The 21,108-nt window shown below is 38.2% G+C and overlaps 1 protein-coding gene across 3 annotated transcripts in view; it reads right to left on the bottom strand.

Moving 5' to 3' along the window:
• Positions 1-9,841: 9,841 nt before the first annotated feature.
• Positions 9,842-21,108, bottom strand: part of ARID4A (AT-rich interaction domain 4A) — a 75,297-nt gene continuing 64,030 nt past the window's right edge. For all 3 annotated transcript variants that reach the window (XM_019009660.4, XM_004055229.5, XM_055361908.2), the window contains exons 20-24: positions 18,267-19,397; positions 17,950-18,054; positions 17,342-17,548; positions 16,543-16,689; positions 9,842-11,694 (exon numbers count right to left, since the gene is read on the bottom strand). In XM_019009660.4, the coding sequence (XP_018865205.1) occupies positions 11,591-11,694; positions 16,543-16,689; positions 17,342-17,548; positions 17,950-18,054; positions 18,267-19,397 (1,694 nt within the window). In that variant the 3' untranslated portion in view covers positions 9,842-11,590. The remainder of the gene's footprint in view (positions 11,695-16,542; positions 16,690-17,341; positions 17,549-17,949; positions 18,055-18,266; positions 19,398-21,108) is intronic.

The raw sequence follows: 21,108 nt of genomic DNA, 5'->3' as shown, positions 1-21,108 counted from the left end.
GACAATCAGTGCTGCCACTAATAGCCTTGAGCATATATTATTATACACATGGGTGAGAATACCTATAGGATAAATTCCTGGAGGTGGAATTACTGGATCAAGATATATGTCCATTCTTAATCTCAGTCAATACTGCCAAAATATCCCCCACAAAGGTACTCTAAATTTATACTCCCATCAGTACTGAAAAAGTTTCAGAAAATACCATTAGAAGTTTGCATACTTTTGCAAAGTATGGATGAAGAATGGATGGTTCAAAGAAATACCTAAAAGTTGGTAACCTAGACCTCCAAAAAATAGGAGAGTAGGAATGTACAATACCATGGAGTACAAAGTAGTCACTTAATGTGGAATAATTACTCGTTAATGTGAAAAAGTGTCCATACTCCATTGCCAAGTGGAAAAAAGCTGACTTTAAAACCAGTGTACAACTCTATTCATGCTTTAAAAAGTTAGGATGTTGGCCGGGCGCGGTGGCTCATGCCTGTAATCCCAGCATTTTGGGAGGCCAAGGCGGGTGGATCACCTGAGGTCAGGAGTTCGAGACCAGCCTATCCAACATGGTGAAACCCTGTCTCTACTAAAAATACAAAAATTAGGCTGGTGCAGTGGCTCACGCCTGTAATGACAGCACTTTGGGAGGCCGATGCAGGCGGATCACAAGGTCAGGAGATCAAGACCATCCTGGCTAATACAGTGAAACCCCATCTCTATGAAAAATACAAAAAATTAGCCGGGCGTAGTGGCGGGAGTAGTCCCAGCTACTCAGGAGGCTGAGGCAGGAGAATGGCATGAACCTGGGAGGTGGAGCTTGCAGTGAGCCGAGATCGCGGCACTGCATTCCAGCCTGGGCGACAGAGCGAGACTCTGTCTCAAAAAAAAAAAAAAAAAAAAAAATTAGCTAGGCATGGTGGCGCATGTCTGTAATCCCAGCTACTTGGGAGGCTGAGGCAGGAGAATCGCTTGAACCTGGGAGGCAGAGGCTGCAGTGAGACAAGATCACGCCATTGCACTCCAGCCTGGGCAACAAGAGAGAAACTCCATCTTCCCCCAACCAAAAAAAAAAAGTTAAGATGTTTATATATAACGTTTAATATTTTTATACACATAGCAAAAGGCATGCAAGTATATATACCAAAATGTTAACAGTAATTTCTTGTTACTTAATAATTTTGTTTTAACTCATTTTGATATTCTAACTTTTCTATAACTAAAATGTATTACTTAAAAGTTTCAGAAGTTATAAAAAATGCCAGATGGTCTACAATTTAAAATAAAGGATTTTGTTCAGACAAAAAGTAGTTCAGTAAGTAAAGGGGTTATCTGGAATATTATGGGGGCCAGAGGAATAAAAACCTTGTCTAAATTTGATCCTTGTCGGCCAACAGTTTTGGAGTCACCAAATTTTACCTTGTGACAGATTTTGAAAGGAGAAATAAGAAATGGAAAGTGACAAAGACAGTAAAAGATAAGTTGGCATTTTCTCCTGCCCCTCAAAATTGCGACTTGCCAGTGTTCTGATTCATAAAGGTTCCTGGCTCAAGAACTGAGTATTTGGTAAGAATGCAACCAGTGCTTCCAGAGAGCAGAGGCTTAAGACAGTACTGACATAATGGAACAAAAGCTGGACTTGGAAATCAGAAGAAATGGGTTTGAGTCCTAATTTTGACACTTCCTTGACCACTCTCTTGACCATTTGGAACCTGTTTTCTCATGTGTCAAAATAACAGTGCTTCTTTCATATGGTTGAAATAGTATGAATGGAGCTTAATTCACTAACAGAGCACTCAGTTCTACCAATTATTTTCATCTTATTTTGAAACAGTTCATTGGGTATTTTTAAAAATTATTAAACACATTTTAACATAGCAAGGAATAGAGAAAATATGATAAATACTCAACTTATTAAATCATAGCATTTGGTCATATTTGCTTTAGCTCCTTTTAGAGGAGGGAATAAATGCCCCTGTATACCCTCCTCATGCCTTTTCCCTTTTTCCAGAGAAAACCACTATCCTGAATTTGGTGTTCTTCATTCCCACTCATGTTATCTTTTTTCTTTTTGTTTTTTTGAGATGGAGTCTTGCTCTTGCCAGGCTGGGGTGCAATGGTGAGATCTCGGCTCACTGCAACCTCTGCCTCCCGGGTTCAAGCAATTCTCCTGCCTCAGCCTCCCGAGTAGCTGGGATTACAGACATGCAACACCACACCTGGCTAATTTTTGTATTTTTAGTAGAGACAGGGTTTCACCATGTTGACCAGGCTGGTCTTGAATTCCTGACCTCGTGATCCGCCCGCCTCGGCCTCTCAAAGTTCTGGGATTACAGGTGTAAGCCACTGCGCCCAGCTTCAAGTTCTTACATTTATGATGACATATACAAAACTAATATATTGTTTTGAATATTCCAATTTTGTATAAATGTTATAAGTATGATTTGGCAACTTGCTTTTTCTACTTGTTTTTGAGATTTGAGCCATGTCGATACATTTAGCTGCAGTCCATTCATTTTAACTGCTTTATAGTATTGCATTTTGTTAATATGCCACAATTTATTTATCCATTCTCCTGTTAATGGCCACTTAAAATGGTGTATATTGCTAGGGGGAATTCAAGATGGTACAGTCAAACAATCCAGCAATCTTACTTCTAGGTATTTAGTCCAGAGAACTGAAAACATTATGTTCACACAAAAAGCTATATATGAATATTTATGCTGGCTTTATCCACAATTATTAAATGTCTGGTCATAGATAAGTTTAATGAGATTTAATTTATGTTTCTATTTGAGAGCAAGTCTGGATAGGGAAGAAAGAGGAGAACTCCTGAAAGCAGTTACCACTTGGTGGGAAAGGTGCCCCATCAAAAGAACACTCCCAGAAAAATCTGAGTGTATTCAGAACTATCTTGTCAAAAGTTAGCTATCATAGTACATATAGGGCCAATCCTGGAGAAAATGACTACATCAAGGAAATGGTTAATTGAAAGAAAACACTGATGGGGGAATCCAAATTGTTAAAGAGGAAGTCAGACTGTCGCTGTTTGCTGATAAAATGATCGTATACTAGAAACCCTAAAAACTCTCCAAAAGCTCCTAGAATTAATAAATGAATTCAGCAAAGTTTCAGGATATAAAATTAATGTACATACATCAGTAGCTCTGCTATACACAAACAGCAACCAAGCTGAGAATCAAATCGAGAACTCAACCCCTTTTACAATAGCTGCAAATAAAATAAAATAAAATACTTAGGAATACACCTAACCAAGGAGGTGAAAGACCTCTATAAGGAAAACTACAAAACACTGCTGAAAGAAATCATAGACAACACAAAGGGAAACACATCCCATGCTCTTAGATGGGTAGAATCAATATTGTGAAATTGACCATCCTGCCAAAGCAATCTACATATTCAATGCAATTCCCATAAAAATACCATCATTCTTTACAGAACTAGAAGAAACAATCCTAAAATTCATGTGGAACCAAAAAAGAGCTGGCATAGTCAAAGCAAGACTAAGCAAAAAGAACAAATCTGGAGGCATCACATTGCCTGACTTCAAAATGTACTATAAGGCCATGATCAACAAAACAGCATGGTACTGGTTTAAAAATAGGCACACAGACCAATGGAACAGAATAGAGAGCCTAGAAATCAGGCCAAACACAGCCAACTAATCTTCGACAAAGCAAACAAAAACATAAAGTGGGGATAGGACATCCCATTCAACAAATGGTGCTAGGATAATTCGCAAGCCGCGTGTAGAAGAATGAAACTGGATCCCCATTGTTCACCTTATGCAAAAATCAACTCAAGGTGGATCAAAGACTTAAACCTAAGACCTGAGACCATAAAAATTCTGGAAGATAACATCGGAAAAAGCCTTCTAGACAGTGCCTTAGGCAAAGACTTCAAGACCAAGAGCTCAAAAGCAAATGCAACAAAAACAAACAGATGGTACTTACTAATAATTAAACTCAAAAGCTTCGGCACAGGAAAAGAAACAATCAGCAGAGTAAACAGACAATCCACAGAGTGGGAGAAAACCTTCTCAATCTATGCATTCAACAAAGGACTAATATCCGGAATCTACAAGGAAGTCAGACAAAATCAGCTAGAAAAAAACAAACAAGTCCATTAAAAAGTGGGCTAAGGACATGAACAGACAGTTCTCAAAAGAAGATATACAAATATCCCACAAACATGAAAAAAAACTCAACATCACTGATTTTCAGGGAAATGCAAATCAAAACCACAATGTGATACCACCTCACTCCTGCAAGAATGGTCATAATCAAAAAATTAAAAAAAAATAGATGTTGGCAAGGATGCGGTGAACAGGGAACACTTAAACGGCTGATGGGAATGTAAACTAGTACAACCACTATGGAAAACAGTGTGGAGATTAAATAAAGAACTAAAAGTAGAACTATCATTTGATCCAGCAATCCCAGTACTGGGTATCTACTCAGAGGAAAAGAAGTCATTATATGAAAGATACTTGCACACGCATGTTTATGTGCATACTTGCACAATGCACAATTGCAAAAATATGGAACCAGCCCAAATGTCTGTCAGTCAATTAGTGGATAAACTGTGGTATATATATACACCATGGAATACTACTCAGCCATAAAAATGAATGAAATAATGGCATTTGCAGCAACCTAGATGGAATTGGAGACTATTATTATTATTTTTCCTTCTTGGAGACACAGTCTTGCTCTATTGCCCAGGCTTGAGTGTGGTGGTGTGATCTCGGCTCACTGGAACCTCCGCCTCCTGGGTTCAAGTGATTCTCTCCCCTGGGCCTCCCAGGTAGCTAGGATTACAGGTGTGCATCACCACGCCCAGCTAATTTTTATTTTAGTAGAGACAGGGTTTCACCATGTTGGCCAGGCTGGTCTCAAACTCCTGACCTTAGGTGATCCACCTGCCTCGCCCTCCCCAAGTGCTGGGATTACAGGCGTGCACCACCACACCAGGCCTGGAGACTTATTCTAAGTGAAGTAACTCAAGAATGGAAAACCAAACATTCTATGTTCTCACTCATAAGTGGGAACTAAGCTATGAGGATGCAAAGGCATAATATGATACATTGGACTTTGGGGACTTGGGGGAAGGGGTGGGAGGGGGATGAAGGAAAAAAGACTACACAATGGGTATGGTGTACACTGCTCAGGTGATGGGTACACCAACATCTCAGAAATCACCACTAAAGAACTTATTCATGTAACCAAAAACCACCTGTCCCCCAAAAACTTATTGGAAAAAAAAAATCACTGATGGGCTGCCCATGCACATTCATCCCTGGAAACCAAGAGAAAACCTGAGCAATTTGTTACCCTCCAACTGGGACCAAAAAAGTTCTTTAAGGATAATAAATATATGTTTTGTGTTATAGCAGAAGGGCAACTAGTATAGGGTTTACAGATAAAATACAGGATACGCAGTTAAATCTGAGGTTTTTGTGTGTGTTTGTTTTTGAAACGGAGTCTTACTCATTTGCCAGGCTGGAGTGCAGTGGCACGATCTCGGCTCACTGCAACCTCCTAGTTCAAGTGATTCTCCTGCCTCAGCCTCCCAAGTAGCTGGGATTACAGGCATGTGCCACCATGCCCAACTAATTTTTGTATTTTTAGTAGAGACGGGGTTTCACCATGTTGGCCAGGATGGTCTCAAATCTCCTGACCTTGTGGTCTGCCCACCTTGGCCTCCCAAAGTGCTGGGATTACCAGCGTGAGCTACCACGCTGGGCCTTTTGTTTTTTTTTGAGATGGAGTCTTGCTGTATTGTCCAGGCTGGAGTGCAGTGGCACAATCTTAGCTCACTGCAACCTCCGCATCCCAGGTTCAAGCAATTCTCCTGCCTCAGCCTCTTAAGTAACTGGGAATACAGGCATGCACCACCACATCCCACTAATTTTCGTATTTTCTGTAGAGATGAGGTTTCACCACGTTGGCCAGGCTGGTCTTGAACTGCTGACCTCAGGTGATCCACCCACCTCAGCCTTCCAAAGTGCTGGGATTACAGGCATGAGCCACCGCACACAGCCTAAGTGTGTTTTAATAAATAACCATTTCACATGGGACATCCTTACATGAGGAAATTATCTGTTGTCTGAAATTCACATTTAACTGGGTATCCTGTATTTTTATTTGCTCACTCTGGCAACCCTAAAATGATGGGATTCTTGAATCAGATTGTCTTGTTTAATGTAATTTAGCCTCGAGAAGAAATCCAATTACTTGTACAGAGTAATCATTTATTGTATCTATGTGGAAGTTCCTTAAGCTTTTTACAATAGAACTTTTCAACATGAATTCTGCATGATACAGATTACAAAGTGAAGATAGCTTCATAATTATGTGAAGTACAAATACCAAAATTATAAGCACTGCCCTTATTCTGTTTAAAGAGATACATAATGGATCTATATGAATAAAAGAAGTGTTTTTTGTGCTTGTCAACATGGAAAACATTTGATTTTGTAATAAAATTTAAAGAACTAAAAAAATTTCTACTCTGTGAAAACATTAAGCATGTATTTGTTACAAATTCCTCATTAGGGCGAACTCCATTCTAAGAGTCAACCAACCTTCACTAATGATGGATGTCATCACTTATTGTACTCTTCCTTTAATGTGATAAAAATCTGTGTGTAACCACATGAAAGTAATGGGAAAAGGAAGAACAAACAAGGAGAGAAGGAAAAATAGCTCATCAATTTAGGAATATTTTCAGATCAGACTGTTAAACAAATCTACTTTAACACTTTTCAAATGATTTTTTTTAATTACTTTGTGAAAAGAACCTTGGCTGGCACAATGGCTCATGCCTGTAATCCCAGCACTCTGGAAGGCCGAGGCAGGTGGATCGCTTGAGCCCAGGAATTTGAAGACTAGCCTGGGGAACATGGTGAAACCCTGTCTCTACTAAAAATATAAAAAAATTAACCAGGCAAAGTGATGAACACCTGTAGTTCCAGCTACTTGGAAGGCTGAGGTGGGAGAATCACCTGAGCCAGGGAAATAGAGGCTGCAATGAGCCATGATTGCACCCCTGCACTCAAGCCTGGGTGACAGTAGTCAAACGTAAGACCCTGTCTCAAAATAATAATAATAATAACCCTAAAGACCTCTTTTAAATGTCTGGCTTTAGGCCAGGCGCCGTGGCTCACACCTGTAATCCCAGCACTTGGGTGGCCAAGGCGGGTGGATCACTTGAGGTCAAGAGTTTGAAACCAGCCTGGCCAATGTGGTGAAACCCTGTCTCTACTAAAAAACAAAACAAACAAACAAACGTCTGGCTTTAAGAACTCAATCATCTAGTAGGATAGAAACACACATGCACAAGTAAACATCAGGTAAATTGTCAAGTAAAATAATACAGATTGAAAAGCTATCAGAGCATAAAAGAGGGCACTATTCTGGTTGTAGTGAGAAGTCAGCAAAAGCTTCATGGAAAAGTGGCTCTTGAGACACCTCTGGACAAGCAGGGCTGAGAGTGGTAGGGAACTGCTCAAACCTTGACCACCGGTCCTTTTTGCTCCTGTTCCCCTACCATTCTCAGTCCTACTTGACTCCTATCCTGCATCAGGTCTACTCTTGCCCTGGCTCATTACCTGGACCATTTCTATCAATCTCCCCTCCCCCATGTCCCTGGAACACTATACTCTCCATATCTCTCCTTCTACTTCCCCAGCCAATTCATAATCTTCACTGGAGTTCAGTTTTATTGTTGCTTTCTCTGCAAAGCCTTCCCATACCACCCCTGCCTTCAAACTAGTGGGCTCTCTATCATTATCTCATTGCACACCATAACTTCATATGCTTATTATACCTGCACTTAAGAATTACATGAGTTTGGATAAGCAGAGACTGTAATAAAAAAAAATAATTACATGAGTTAACTGTTTACATCTACCATATTATTATACCGTGATTATACATTCCATGAAGAGAAGGACTTTATTCTGTCTTGTTCACCATTGTGGCTCCTGGGCCTTAAGCTTATGCCTGGCACATAGAAGATACTAAATAAATCATCAATGAATGAATTCTGTTAATTGGTTTTATATATGCTTGAATATAGCTTTGAATGCTTTCACACTCTTGATAGCTATGTTAAATTACAGGGCTTAAGGCCGGGCGCGGTGGCTCACGCCTGTAATCCCAGCACTTTGGGAGGCTGAGGCAGGCGGATCACAAGGTCAGGAGATTGAGAACATCCTGGCTAACACGGTGAAACCCCGTCTCTACTAAAAATACAAAAAATTAGCCGGGCGTGGTGGTGGGTGCCTGTAGTCCCAGCTACTCAGGAGGCTGAAGCACGAAAATGGCATGAACCCGGGAGGCGGAGCTTGCAATGAGTGGAGATCGCGCCACTACATTCCAGCCTGGGCAACACAGCAAGACTCCGTCTCAAAAAAAAAAAATTACAGGGCTTATAAGAAAGGTATGTAAGCAAATTAACTGGGCAATCCACATAGATTTTCATAACTTAAAGCAATTTCATAGAAGGCATAGTATGTAGTAGTCTTTTAATGTGCTAAGTGCAACCACCTTTCTTAATGAAAGAGAGGAAAACTAGAAATTTAACACAAAATAACAAACAATAAAAGCACACAATGTCCAGCTGGGCACAATGACTCACACCTATAATCCTTGCACTTTGGGAGGCCGAGGCAGAAGGATCGCTTGAGCCCAGGAGTTCAAGACCAGCCTGGGCAACACAGCAAGACCCTGTCTCTACAAAAAATTTAAAAATTAGCCAGGTGTGGTGGCACATGCCTGTAGTCCCAGCTACTCAAGAGGCTGAGGTGGGAGGATGGCTTGAGCCCAGGAGGTCAAGGCTGAAGTGAGCTGTGTTCACACCACTACACTCCAGCCTAGGTGACAGAGCAAGACCCTGTTTCAAAAATTGAAATACATAAAAGCACGCAATGCAATACTAAAACAGAAAGCACCATAATCTTTTAAATAACTTGATTTTACAGATGGCAACTTGCATTATATTAGAGAGTCTTTATATTTTTACTTTTTTTTTTTAGACAGAGTCTTGCTCTGTCATCAGGTTGAAGTGCAGTGGTGTGATCTGGGCTCACTGCAACCTCTGTCCCCCGGGTTCAAGTGATTCTCCTGCCTCAGCCTCCTGAGTAGCTGGGACTATAAGCACGTGCCACCATGCCCAGCTAATTTTTGTATTTTTAGCAGAGACGGGGTTTCACCATATTGCTCAGGATGGTCTCAATCTCTTAACCTTGTGATCCGCCTGCCTCTGCCTCCCAAGATGCTGGGATTACAGGTATGAGCCACCACACCCAGCCTATATTTTTACTTTCTTAGTTACATTTCAGAGGTATCTATTCAAAGTTTACCTAAACTCAAAATATGCTCAATATTTGAAATGTCATACTTAGTCAATATTCACTTAATTTCATAATCCTTTCCAGCCTCCAAATGAAAGGATTTTAAGTGTGTATCTATTCAATGAATACACAGTTTTGCTCTTTGTAGCAACATCCCAATACTTCATGACCAAATTTGTATCAATTAGAAGGGACAGTACTCAAGCTGATAACTTATTTATCTCACATTTATTGAATTGCTACAGAAGGAAATCATTAAAATATTTAATGTATAAATCTAAGGTTGCCTCCTAAGTCCAACTGGATTTAAATGACACTTTTTTTTTCATTTTTATAATTAGTAGAAATATTTTATTGTAAAGGCTGAATATACTAAAATGCTTGGTTTTGTGAAATCTGATTTTCCAACTGTAAGTTACAAGCACTTAGGAAAAAAGCAATCACTTAAATGAAAACTAAAAGTATAAAGCCTATGTTTAAAACATGGCCTTTATTAATACTGCCCACTGAGCTCCATTTTTATTTTACATTGAGATACTTCTGCTTTGCAAAGAAAAGACAGAAAAGTGCATTTTACAAGAGTACTTTTTTTGTTTTTAATTCTCTGAGAAAATGGAATCTGAATCACAAGTTCACAATGTAGTAAAATGAAATTAAGAAACAATGATTTCAGTAATGCTATGCCATCACTAGTGTTTAGCTCTGACTTTTTCTTGTAAATCAGATCCTGATATACAGTCTAGAGCATCTAGGTTATTATTCTACAGCATATTAAACACAGAAAAGGAGGTTTAAAAAAAAAACCCCTTTCAATGTACAAACATGAATTTAAAAACTGCTTTTAAAAAATCACCTTTTTACATAATGTATATGCAAAACTGCTTTAAATACATGATTTTGGAAGAATTATTTACAAAATCTATCAGTCTGTGGAACAATTCACAGACAAAGCATACATAGTTGCTTTACTTAGTTGTTGCATCTCAACTTTGGGAGATATAAATTCATTCGGCAGTATAGCAAACATAAAAACTGTGACAAAGTATCTTAAGGGCAACCAAAAATTTGATCCTCAAAACAGTTTAAATACTAGGACTGCCAAAGTTTCTAAACAAGGACATACTTTAATGATCCAGATGCCCATTTGTAGTTCTATACTGTTTGATGGACTGAGACAGACTCCCTTTAACACAGGCAAGGCTGCAGGATGCAACCTCCTGTAAAAAGGACAGCTGAGAGCTATTGTCATCCAAAGAGTGAATTAACCTAGAATTTTCTTTTTTTTCAATTTTATTAATATTTTAAAAAATACATAAAAATACAACATCCAATGTCTGAATAAATATATTTAACAAGTTGCAAGATAATACCTTATTTTACACAAAAATTTCAGCTTTAGAAATCTTGTTAAATAACTTCATTGTTGTTATATATTTCATTTTTGTCTTTTTGTAACAAAATAAAAACTCTGAAATTACATAGAAAAAAGACAAAATATTTTTGTCAAGGGATAAGATAGTCCACTGAAAACTTATTCACAATTCCACTGTAAACATTAATAAACATTAAAATATTTGCATAATTGTGTGCTCAAAAATCCTATAAAAAGTGGAAGACTTATTACAACTGTAGTTTTCAGTCAACTACACTTCCTTTCACAATTTATTTTGTCCCATTTACACCTTTAATCCTGGGCACACTGCTGAACATATACTTTGGCAGTTCTAAATAGCAAGTGCTTCCACAAAAATAAAAAAAAACAACAATAATGAAAAAAAACACAACATAAACCCCCTACTCACCAAGTGTTCAAATACATCTTAGTGAAAGTGCAGCAGTAACTATTCAGCTGGGTAATATTTTGATGTTTATCATGTGCACTTGCTTGTCTACGATTTCTGTAACACCTGAAAGCTTTATTATACAAATTCAAATTTGCTAAGTGCCCTTTGTTCTATATCACAACAAACGAAAAACAAAAGTAAAGAGGAAAAATTATGACAAATATGGCAGGCTGCTTAACCTTCACTTATTAATCAGCTTATTTTTTGCAACAAGAAAAAAGAAGAGAGAGGGGAATAGATACAATCCAGCCTGGAAAAGTATACAGGATATACTTAGCAATGTCAAACCAGTTGAGTGCTTTCTGTGGTTGTAATTCAGGGTTTGGGGATTTATGTCCATGGCAGCAAACTGCTGGGAAGGTAGAGAAAATGTTTATCACCTGCATTCTACAGCAAGTACATTTTGTGGGGGAGATGATGATGAGGGACTCATTCCAGTGTCTGATGAAGCAGATGACATGGAGGCTCCCGCATGAGACACTGTGGAATCAAAACAACTATGTTAGATCCAAAAACTGTTACACAAAGATACTCAGCTAACAGCAAATTAGAAATAAAATTCTTAACATTATTCACCTTAATCACAGGCCTCTTATATGTCACATGAAGGAGTAACAATTGTCAGCAAAAATTTTGTTTGGCTCAATTAAGTGGAGTTAGTCTTTGGTCAGTTAAGCACTACTCAACACTTAAAAATACATCATAAAATGTAAAGATTAAAGAGACAAAAACTCTTAAACCTCTAGTTGGGAGATCCCATGAAGGAACTTGGCTCAATCAGAAACAAGGTCAACCTGAGATAAACATGGAACCATATGGAATTTCTGCTTTATCTATGGGTCATAGGACCGTAAGAGAATTAATTTAACTCAGAGGATTTCCTCTGACAGGTATCAGAATCATGGAGATCAGGATCAAAGTAATGATGTGTGATAAGCAAAAAGTTCTCAAATGGTTCTAACATAATTTTCTCCAGGAGGACATAACACAGATTAGGGATCGGTATTCTGAGCATTAGGTGTTTTGCCACTTTTTAAGTTCTTTGCTTTTATCTTCTCTTTCCTTGCAATACCCTTGTCTTCTGCCTTTCTTTGCCTGATTGTTCCTATTTTATTTAAAGTTTTAATTTTTGTTTATTCAAGTATCATGACAACCTCTGGGGCTCAAGCGACCCTCCTGCCTCAGCCTTCCAAGTAGCTAAGACATGCACTGTACCCAGCTAATTTTTAAATTTTTTGTAGAGATGTGATTTCACTACGTTGCCCAGGCTGGTCTCAAACTCGTGGACTCAAGCGATCTTCCTGCTCCAGCCTCCCAAAGTGCTGGAATTATAAGCGTGAGCCCCATGCCCAGGCAACAAATTCTTACATGTATGCTACAAATCACTCAAATCTCAATTTAATAACTCATTATAAAAACATAAGCAAATAAAAATGGGGAAAAGACTATAATAAGCTGGGCATGTTGGCTCATGCCTATAATCTCAGCACTTTGGGAGGCCAAAGCAAAAGGATTGCTTTAGAACAGGGGTTCCAGACCAGCCTGAGCCACATAGTGAGAATGTGCCTCTACAAAAAAAACTAAAAAATTAGCTGGGTGTGGTGGCAGGCACCTGTGGTACCAGCTACTCGGGAGGCTGAGGTGGGAGTCGCTTGAGCCCAAGAGTCTGAGGCTGCAGTAAGCCGTGATCATGCCACTGCACTCCAGTCTGGGTGCCAGAGCCTATCCCCCCCCACACAACAAAAAAGACGGTAATAAAAAAATCTTTTTGGCTGGGTGCTGTGGCTCATGCCTGTAATTCCAACACTTTGGGAGGACAAGGTGGGCGGATTACTTGGGATCAGGAGTTGGAGACCAGCCTGGTCAACATGGTGAAACCCCATCTCTACTAAAAATACAAAAATTAGCCAGGCATGGTGGCGGGCACCTGTAATCCCAGCTACACAGGAGGCTGAGGCAGGAAAATGGCTTGAACCTGGGAGGCAGAGGCTGCAGTGAGCCAAGACTGTGCCATTGCACTCCAGCCTGGGCAACAAGAGTGAAACTCCGTCTCAACAAAAAGAAAATCTTTTTAATTGTCTGAAATGTATGTCACCTTTAGGAAACTGACCCCAGAGCAAGTGGTGGGTTCTCTGAAGAAATTTTAATTTGCTAATTTGTTCTTCTTTTGATATTCAAAAGTTCTGTAAAGACTTCTTGCTATTTACAGTTTTTAAAAGAAAAGGATGAATATGGGAAGTCTGATCTCTTTCCATTTGCTCCATCCTGTTCCTATTTCTAGGAATTAAAAACTGCTGGACTTGGAGCACAATGGTCAAGGCCACACATGACACGTCACTCTACCACAAAGTCATCCACTAAATCTCTACTAGAGGCAGAAAACTTCTCTCAACATGATCAACCCTATCAGGTAATTTACCTTTTATTTGTTTTTTAAGAGACATCCCTTCTGGAGCTTTCCCCTCCTGTTTCATCCTACTCCTGGAATAGTTGCTTTCTAGGTCTGCTATGCAGTGGTCATCCTAGAGCTTCCATTCACCATCACCTTCAGCTATTCCTTCACTATTTTCCTATGTAGGATTCCTTGTTTGCCAGTCCCATGTCTTCTTAGCTTGACTTCTAGTTTCTAGTACTACCATTGAGAAATCGGACGTAAGACTCTTGATGCTGTTCTGAGATCCATTTCTTTTTATATATGTATCTTTATATGGTAAATTTTTAGAATCTACTTTTTTTTTTTTTTTTTTTTGAGACAGACTCTCACTCTGTCACCCAGGCTGGAGTGCACTGGCGCGATCTCGGTGCTCACTTCCGGGTTCAAGTGATCCTCAAGCCTCAGCCTCCTGAGTGGCTGGGATTACAGGCATCTGCCACCATGCCCAGCTGACTTTTGTAGTTTTAGTAGAGACGGGGTTTTGTCATGTTGGCCAGGTTGGTCTTAAACTCCTGGCCTCCAGTGATCTGCCTGCCTCCGCCTCCCAAAATGCTGGGATTACAGGCGTGAGCCGCTGTGCCAGGCCTAGAATCTACTCTTTATCCACAGGATTCTGAAATTTCATATGCTTTGGTGATTTTCACCCCCATTATTTATAGAGGGCACAGTGAGTCCTTTTCTAACTCATATCCTTCAGTTCTAGAATTTTAAAAATATCTTTGATGACAACTTCCTCTTGTTTATTCAACTCTCCTTCTAGAAATCCTATGATTCAGAAGTTGGATCTCCTCACCAGATTCCATATTTCTCTTATTTCTTCTCTCCTATTGTCTTTTTGACCCTCTAGTGGAATTTCTTCAGCTTCACTGCCTTATTATTTTTTTTTAATTCCTGCTATCATATTTTAAAGATATCCTTCTTGTTCTCTGAATTTTTAAAATAGTTATTATGCTTTTGTTTCAAGGTGGCAATCTCTTTCCCTTTATCTCTGGATACAAATTGAACATCCCTAAACCAAAAATCCAAAATCTGAAACTTTTGAGCACCAACGTGGTGCCACAAGTGGAAAATTCCACACATAAGCACTTACCACAAACTTTGTTTCATGCACAAAATTATTTATATAAAATTACCTTCAGGCTATGTGTATAAAGTGTCTATGAAACATAAATGAATTTTGTGTTTAGACTTGGGTCCCATCACCAAGATATTTCATTATGTACAAATATTCCAAAATCTGAAAAAAATAAAAAACCCAAACACTTCTAGACCCAAGCATTTCAAATAAAGGATACTCAACTTGGATTAACTATTAAGAATAGTTTTGTCCTATTTTTTTTTTAATATGGTACATTATCTGTTTTTTTCTTCCAGTTCCTTTTTATTCTCCTTTTTCTACTTTGGCTTCTGCCTTTATGTAGGGGCTTTCCTCAAATGTCTGGTCATGTGGCTTCCATATTTAACATTAAAAAGCTGATTGAAAGCTGTATATGAGCATCAGGGCTTTTAAATACAGAAAATGCACATGTAGTGATTGGCAAGGATCTTGATTTTTGTTTCAGGAACATCCAAATAGTAGGTAATTTTTCTTGGGCTGGTCATTTTCTTTAGAAGAATCTTCCAATCTCCTCCCAGGAATAAGCATAAGCTTGGCTGCCAGCTTTCAGGAAGCCAAGAGGATTAGGCCTTGGGTTAGAAGAGGGACAGCAATCTAACTATTCAGTATGCAAACTTTCACTCCATCCATTATTTTGGTTTAGCACTTAATCATTACCCTCAGCTGTGGCTGGTGCCCCCAGGTCTACAGGCCTACTGATTTCCTCATTCTAAGTTAATCTATTTTCTGCTTGAGTTGGGGGTGAGGTAGACTTGCTTCACAGATGGGAAGAAGAGACCCAATTTCTCTTTCCATTTTCAACCAATCCCATTTTTCAGCATCGTCCCGTATCCCTTCTGAAAGCTTTTCTGGGGTTACACGGTATTAATTGGCTTGCTTGTTGTTGTTTTGTCCCACTACAAGGACAAGCAAGCTTAGTTTCAGCATTATCTCATCTGCTGGGACAGTTACAGTAGTCCATCTGTTATGCAGCTTCCAAAAGATATACTGTTGACATTTCTTGTCTGTTGTGGTCATTCTCTTGTCCTTTTGAGTTTAGGGCTTTTAATTTCCTTTACTGTTATTTTAGCAGGGCTTAGGGATGGACTGTATATGGACACGTTCATGTTTAACTGGAAGTCAATCCTACAACCCCCAAAGGGCTAGCTCAGACACTACTCCCTCTCTCTGACTACTCCAAAGTAACCTCTCCTTCCACTAACTCTTGTACTTGTTAATATCATTCTTAGGGTACACACTGTTCCACTAGATGTTAAGATCTTTGAGAAGAAAGTCTGTATCTAACTCATTTCTGTACTTCCGCCACCTGGCAGAGTGCCTGGCACATGGCATGTGCTCTTTAAAGTTGCTGAGCTGCACTATCTTATATTTTAGTTGCTTAGGAAATGATTTATAATCCCAACAAGATGATAATCTTGAGAATAAGCCTTATGTCTCATTCATTTTGGTGAACCCCATAACAAATACAGTGCCTGTTAATAGATGCCAATAAATGTTTGAGCAAAGAGTGAATTTCAGAAGGACTATGCTCTACCTGAGAATCCATCACATTTAGTACAATCACACATTTTGGAAAACAGTTCATACTCCCTTTTAAGGGTGTCATTCTGATTAACTCAATTGCTGACCTACTCATTTCAACAATAGAAAACACTAGGAATTTAAAAACAGCAATTAATGAATGTGTACTGTATTCAAAGAGTATCAAATTTAAATCTTCTAAAATGATAGGATATAGTTTTGAAATATAAGGGGAGAAAAATTATAATAAAATTACCTTCCCTGTCTTTCTTTTTTAATCTTTTTCTCCTCCTGTCTATGGTTGCAACTTCAGACTTCAAAGACATATAATATTTTCTGATTTCTTGTAGTTTTTCTTGGAGAAATGAGATTCTCTCTGTACTGTTCATATTATCTAATTCATCTAAAAGGGGGGAAAAAAGTTAATTTGGATTTTAAAATAATTCTGTGAGAAAAATGATGACAATTCTATCAAACGTCTAACTCATAAATCAACAAAAGCTTTAGTTTATTAAAATCTACTACAGTAAGCTGAATAAGACTGTAAACAGGGAAGATGTGAATTAAATTCATGATTAAGAATTATTTTTAGATCCCAAATTTTCTATACTAAACATTTATTACTTAAATGATCAGAAAAACATAAGAAAACATCAACACAAACTAACCCTGACCTATCTATAATTATAGTTATCAGAATAGTTTCCCTGTATTGACATTTTCTTCACTACTACTAGTTACATAATAGAAATAACTACTGGTTATTTCTAATTGTTAGTGCTACAAAGGGCACTTCAATTTCACTGATTTATATAAATCATACATGGCTTCTTAATGGAGACCCTCCTGTAAGTCAATATTTATCAAGTCAGTTTTATGAAAAGACACAGATTTATACTTAAGACAACACGTGGTGATTCTTGCTAAGGCAATATTTGGAATATCTAAATAGTTAATTATTATTCCTTATTTTATTAACATTAATCCAAGTTGATATTTTAAGATCTATTCCACTTTACAGTATTCATCTATCAAGTTTTCTATAAGCTTCTTACTGAGCTGAAAGCTCCATTTATATGTCCTAGGGGATGAATTCGGATGTTTTTCTCTGTGTTTATCTTTCTCTCCATCTTTGATGTGCGGGGATATTCTTGCAGGAGATCGTGCAAGTTTCTGTGGCTTAGATACATTAAGATGCTTTACTGGGGTACATTTACTTGAATTGTCTAGGACAGGAAGATCTTCACTATCACTGCTTTGTCCTATAAATAATAAAAAAGATTGACTCAGATTATAAATAAAATTCTTAAATATCAAAATGCAACAGACCTAACAATTATATTTCTTGGTATCCTACAGAAATACGTGCACAAATGCACAAAGTTTATAACAATATAAAAAAAACAAAAAAAACAAAAACTAAATGCTCACCAACGGGGAAATGGTTAAAAATGATAAACTATTGAATACTTTCCTAAAGTTGTTAAAAAGAATGAGCTAGAGTTCCTAAGAATAAAAATGGCAAAATATCTAGTATAATACTGTTAAATGAAAATGCAAAGTTATAAAACAATATAGTATTGCTCCATTTATGTTTAAAACAAGCCAACAAACTGCTAAAAATACTAACACTATACAAAAGCTAGCATTGAAAGACACCAACCTGTTCCATTCTTTTCATTTTTGGCTGCAGCACTTGTTCGCTTTGGGGTACGCTTTTGCTTTTTTGCCATTAATCCACTATTTCCATCACTTGGCCTCTTCTGACCTGAAATAAGGGGAAAGAGAGAACGTTGAAAAAAAAAAAAAAAAAGAGCAAGTATATTATTCAACAGACTACACTGACATTTCTTTCTTTTTAATAAGAAAAGAAGAGAGAAAAGAAAAAGAAAGTACTTTACAGATCAACAGTACCTAAAACTCAACAGTTTTGATTTTTGGTTTCATATAAACACTTACTTTTCCCTAGAAAGTCCTTACCCTTCTCTCTGCTCTCTCTCTCTTGTACAATTATACTACAGGTACCAGAGGCAACATTAGTTTCAAATCCATTTGCCGATTCCCTCTCACAGAGACCTTCTTGAGATTCTTCAGCAATACTATCAACTTCAATCGTTATATCACTCTCACTTTTTACGCTTCGAGACTCATCTTGACTAAGAGTAAGTGGTGAAGCTACTGAAAAGTTATGTTGGACTACAGGAGGTAGGGCAGGTGGAATAGAAACAAGAGAGTTAGACTCAGAGCTTTCAACTGCTACATCCTCAATGCTGGTCTTATCCTTTTCATCCAAATCATCCAAATCTACTTCATGGCAAACCAAGGTTTCAGGCCCGATCAGAGGCATTGCATCCTCATCTTCTTTTAGTGGAATATTTACAGTTTCTTCAGCTGGACTATCAAATCTTTCACTAGTCAGTTGTTGGATGCATTGGTTTGACTCTGCTATCAATGATGGCATTCCTTCATTTTCTCTTTCCAAGTGCTGTTCAAAATTTAAGTTTTTCATTCCCTCAGATCCAATACAATCACTGGTCCTTTCTTGAGATACAGTATTTGTCATTTCCATTCCATTCTCAATTCTTATTTTTTTCTCTGGCGATGATTGTCCTAGTATTTTCCGTTTCAACTTCTTTTCTTTCACACATTGGTCAATTTCATCTTCTGTAGCAGAAGAAAAGTTTTTATTGTCTAATGAAGACAATTCAAGACTACGAGCTTCTATATGAGGTTCACTTCCTGCTTCATTCTGGCCAAATGATGAAATCTTTATAATTTCTAAAGAAAGATCTTTTGTCTTGCTTCGTCTTCCCTTTCCTTTTGGAGATTTTTCGGCTTCTTTCTTAACTTCTTCTGCTTTTTCCATTTTGTTCCCAAAAATCTGTACTATTTGTTCATTCTCTCCAACTTCTAACTTCAGGGTTTCTAAAGGCTGCATTTGAGTCCTATCATTTTCTTTTAATATATGTGCAGAAATCTTTGGATTTTCTTCATCTAGCTTATCATCATTCAAATTTTCATTTTTTTCTAGTTCATCTTTAAGAGAAAGTTCTTCATTTATTAAATTCTTTTCTAAAGCATCTTCTGTTTCACTATCAGATGAACAAGAGTCTGTAAGAAGAAATATTATATTATACAGGTTTTTATATTACCAATGTAATTTTATAATAAAAATCTTACCAAAAATAACAATAAAAATCTTTAATCATGTACCTCTGAATACCTCCCTGTAGAAATTTCTGAAATAAAACAAATCGTAACATTTGTGCCAAGAATTTGAGGGGGAGGGGAAACTAAGCTCCAAGCAAAAGTATATTACGTTGCATATTACTAACTCAAATCTATATGAAAAGCTATTTTGCAACATTCCCCAGTATCATATTTAGGTACAATAGTCCTTAAAAAAGATCAAAGGATTAGTACCTAGACATCCTAGACATGAAGTTAATTTGTTAAGTGGTTTGAGATAGTATCTAGGAGGGACAGGTGATGGGCATTTTGTACCCTAAGAAAGGAATATGACATTCTACTTAAAATAACTGTGGAAAGAAAAGGTTTTTTCTTTTCTTTTCCTTTCTTTTGAGACATAGTCTCACTTGGTTGCCCAGGCTGGAGTGCAGTGGCGTGATCTCAGCTCACTGCAAGCTCCGCCTCCTGGGTTCAAGCATTTCTCCTGCCTCAGCCTCCTGAGGAGCTGGGATAGGCGCAGGCCACCACGCCCGGCTAATTTTTGTATTTTAGTAGAGACGGGGTTTTACTATGTTGGCCAGGCTGGTCTCAAACTCCTGACCTCAAGTGATCCGCCCACCTCAGCCTCCCAAAGTGCTGGGATTATAGGCATGAGCCACCGTGCCCAGCAAGAAAAGTTTTTAAAATGGGCAATTGGAATCCTCAAAACTTTAAATATTCTTAACAGACAAGAAAGTACAGGAAACAAAAATTGTTCCCTGTAAGGGAACTTGTAAAATAATAAAGTAGGGTTCTAAGACTGTATAGGATCTAAAAAATATAAAAATATTGTCCACATGGTGCTCAAATCCTCATGAAGTTCAAAACTGCAAACATGAATTTTTTAGTGAAAAGGTGTATACAGTTTTATTTTGTGGTTTTATCATAAACAGAATGTAGAATTCATTTTCATGTTTTAAAAAATCCCTTTCAGTGGTAGTTTAATAAGGCTGGTATGTAGTTGTATAGACTGGACACTGCACACAGGTATGCCTTCTAACAGGGTACCTTTCACTTTGTGGACATCTTAAACATTTGTCAGCAGATGGCAGTAAAGAGGAAGGATGTCCTTTTATAATTTGCACACAAGCACCATATGGACTAATAGCAAACATGTAGTTCAGTATAGCTTTTTTCTTGAAAGAAGAGAAATTTTTATATAAGACAACCATTTAAAATTTCTTTTTTGGTGGCCGGGCACAGTGGCTCACACCTGTAATTCCAGCACTTCAGGACACTGAGGCGGGTATATCACTTGAGGTCAAGAGTGCGAGACCAGCGTGGCTAACATAGTAAAACCCTACTGCTACTAAAAATACAAAAATTAGCCAGGTATGGTGGTGCACACCTGTGGTCCCAGCTACTTGGGAGACTGAGGTGGGAAAACTGCTTGAACCCAGGAGGTGGAGGTTGCAGGGAGCTGAGATTGCGCCACTATACTCCAGCCTGGGCAACAGAGTGAGGTGGGGTCTTGCTCTGCTACCCAGGCTGGAGTGCAGTGATGTGATTACACTTGCTGCAGCCTTGACCTCCCAGACTCAAGCAATCCTCCCACCTCAGCCTCCTGAGTAGCTGGGACCACAGGTGCACACCA

Source organism: Gorilla gorilla, chromosome 15 (genome assembly GCF_029281585.2).
Source record: "Gorilla gorilla gorilla isolate KB3781 chromosome 15, NHGRI_mGorGor1-v2.1_pri, whole genome shotgun sequence".
Classification (NCBI taxonomy): domain Eukaryota; kingdom Metazoa; phylum Chordata; class Mammalia; order Primates; family Hominidae; genus Gorilla; species Gorilla gorilla.
This window is presented reverse-complemented; position numbering and strand designations above follow the sequence as displayed.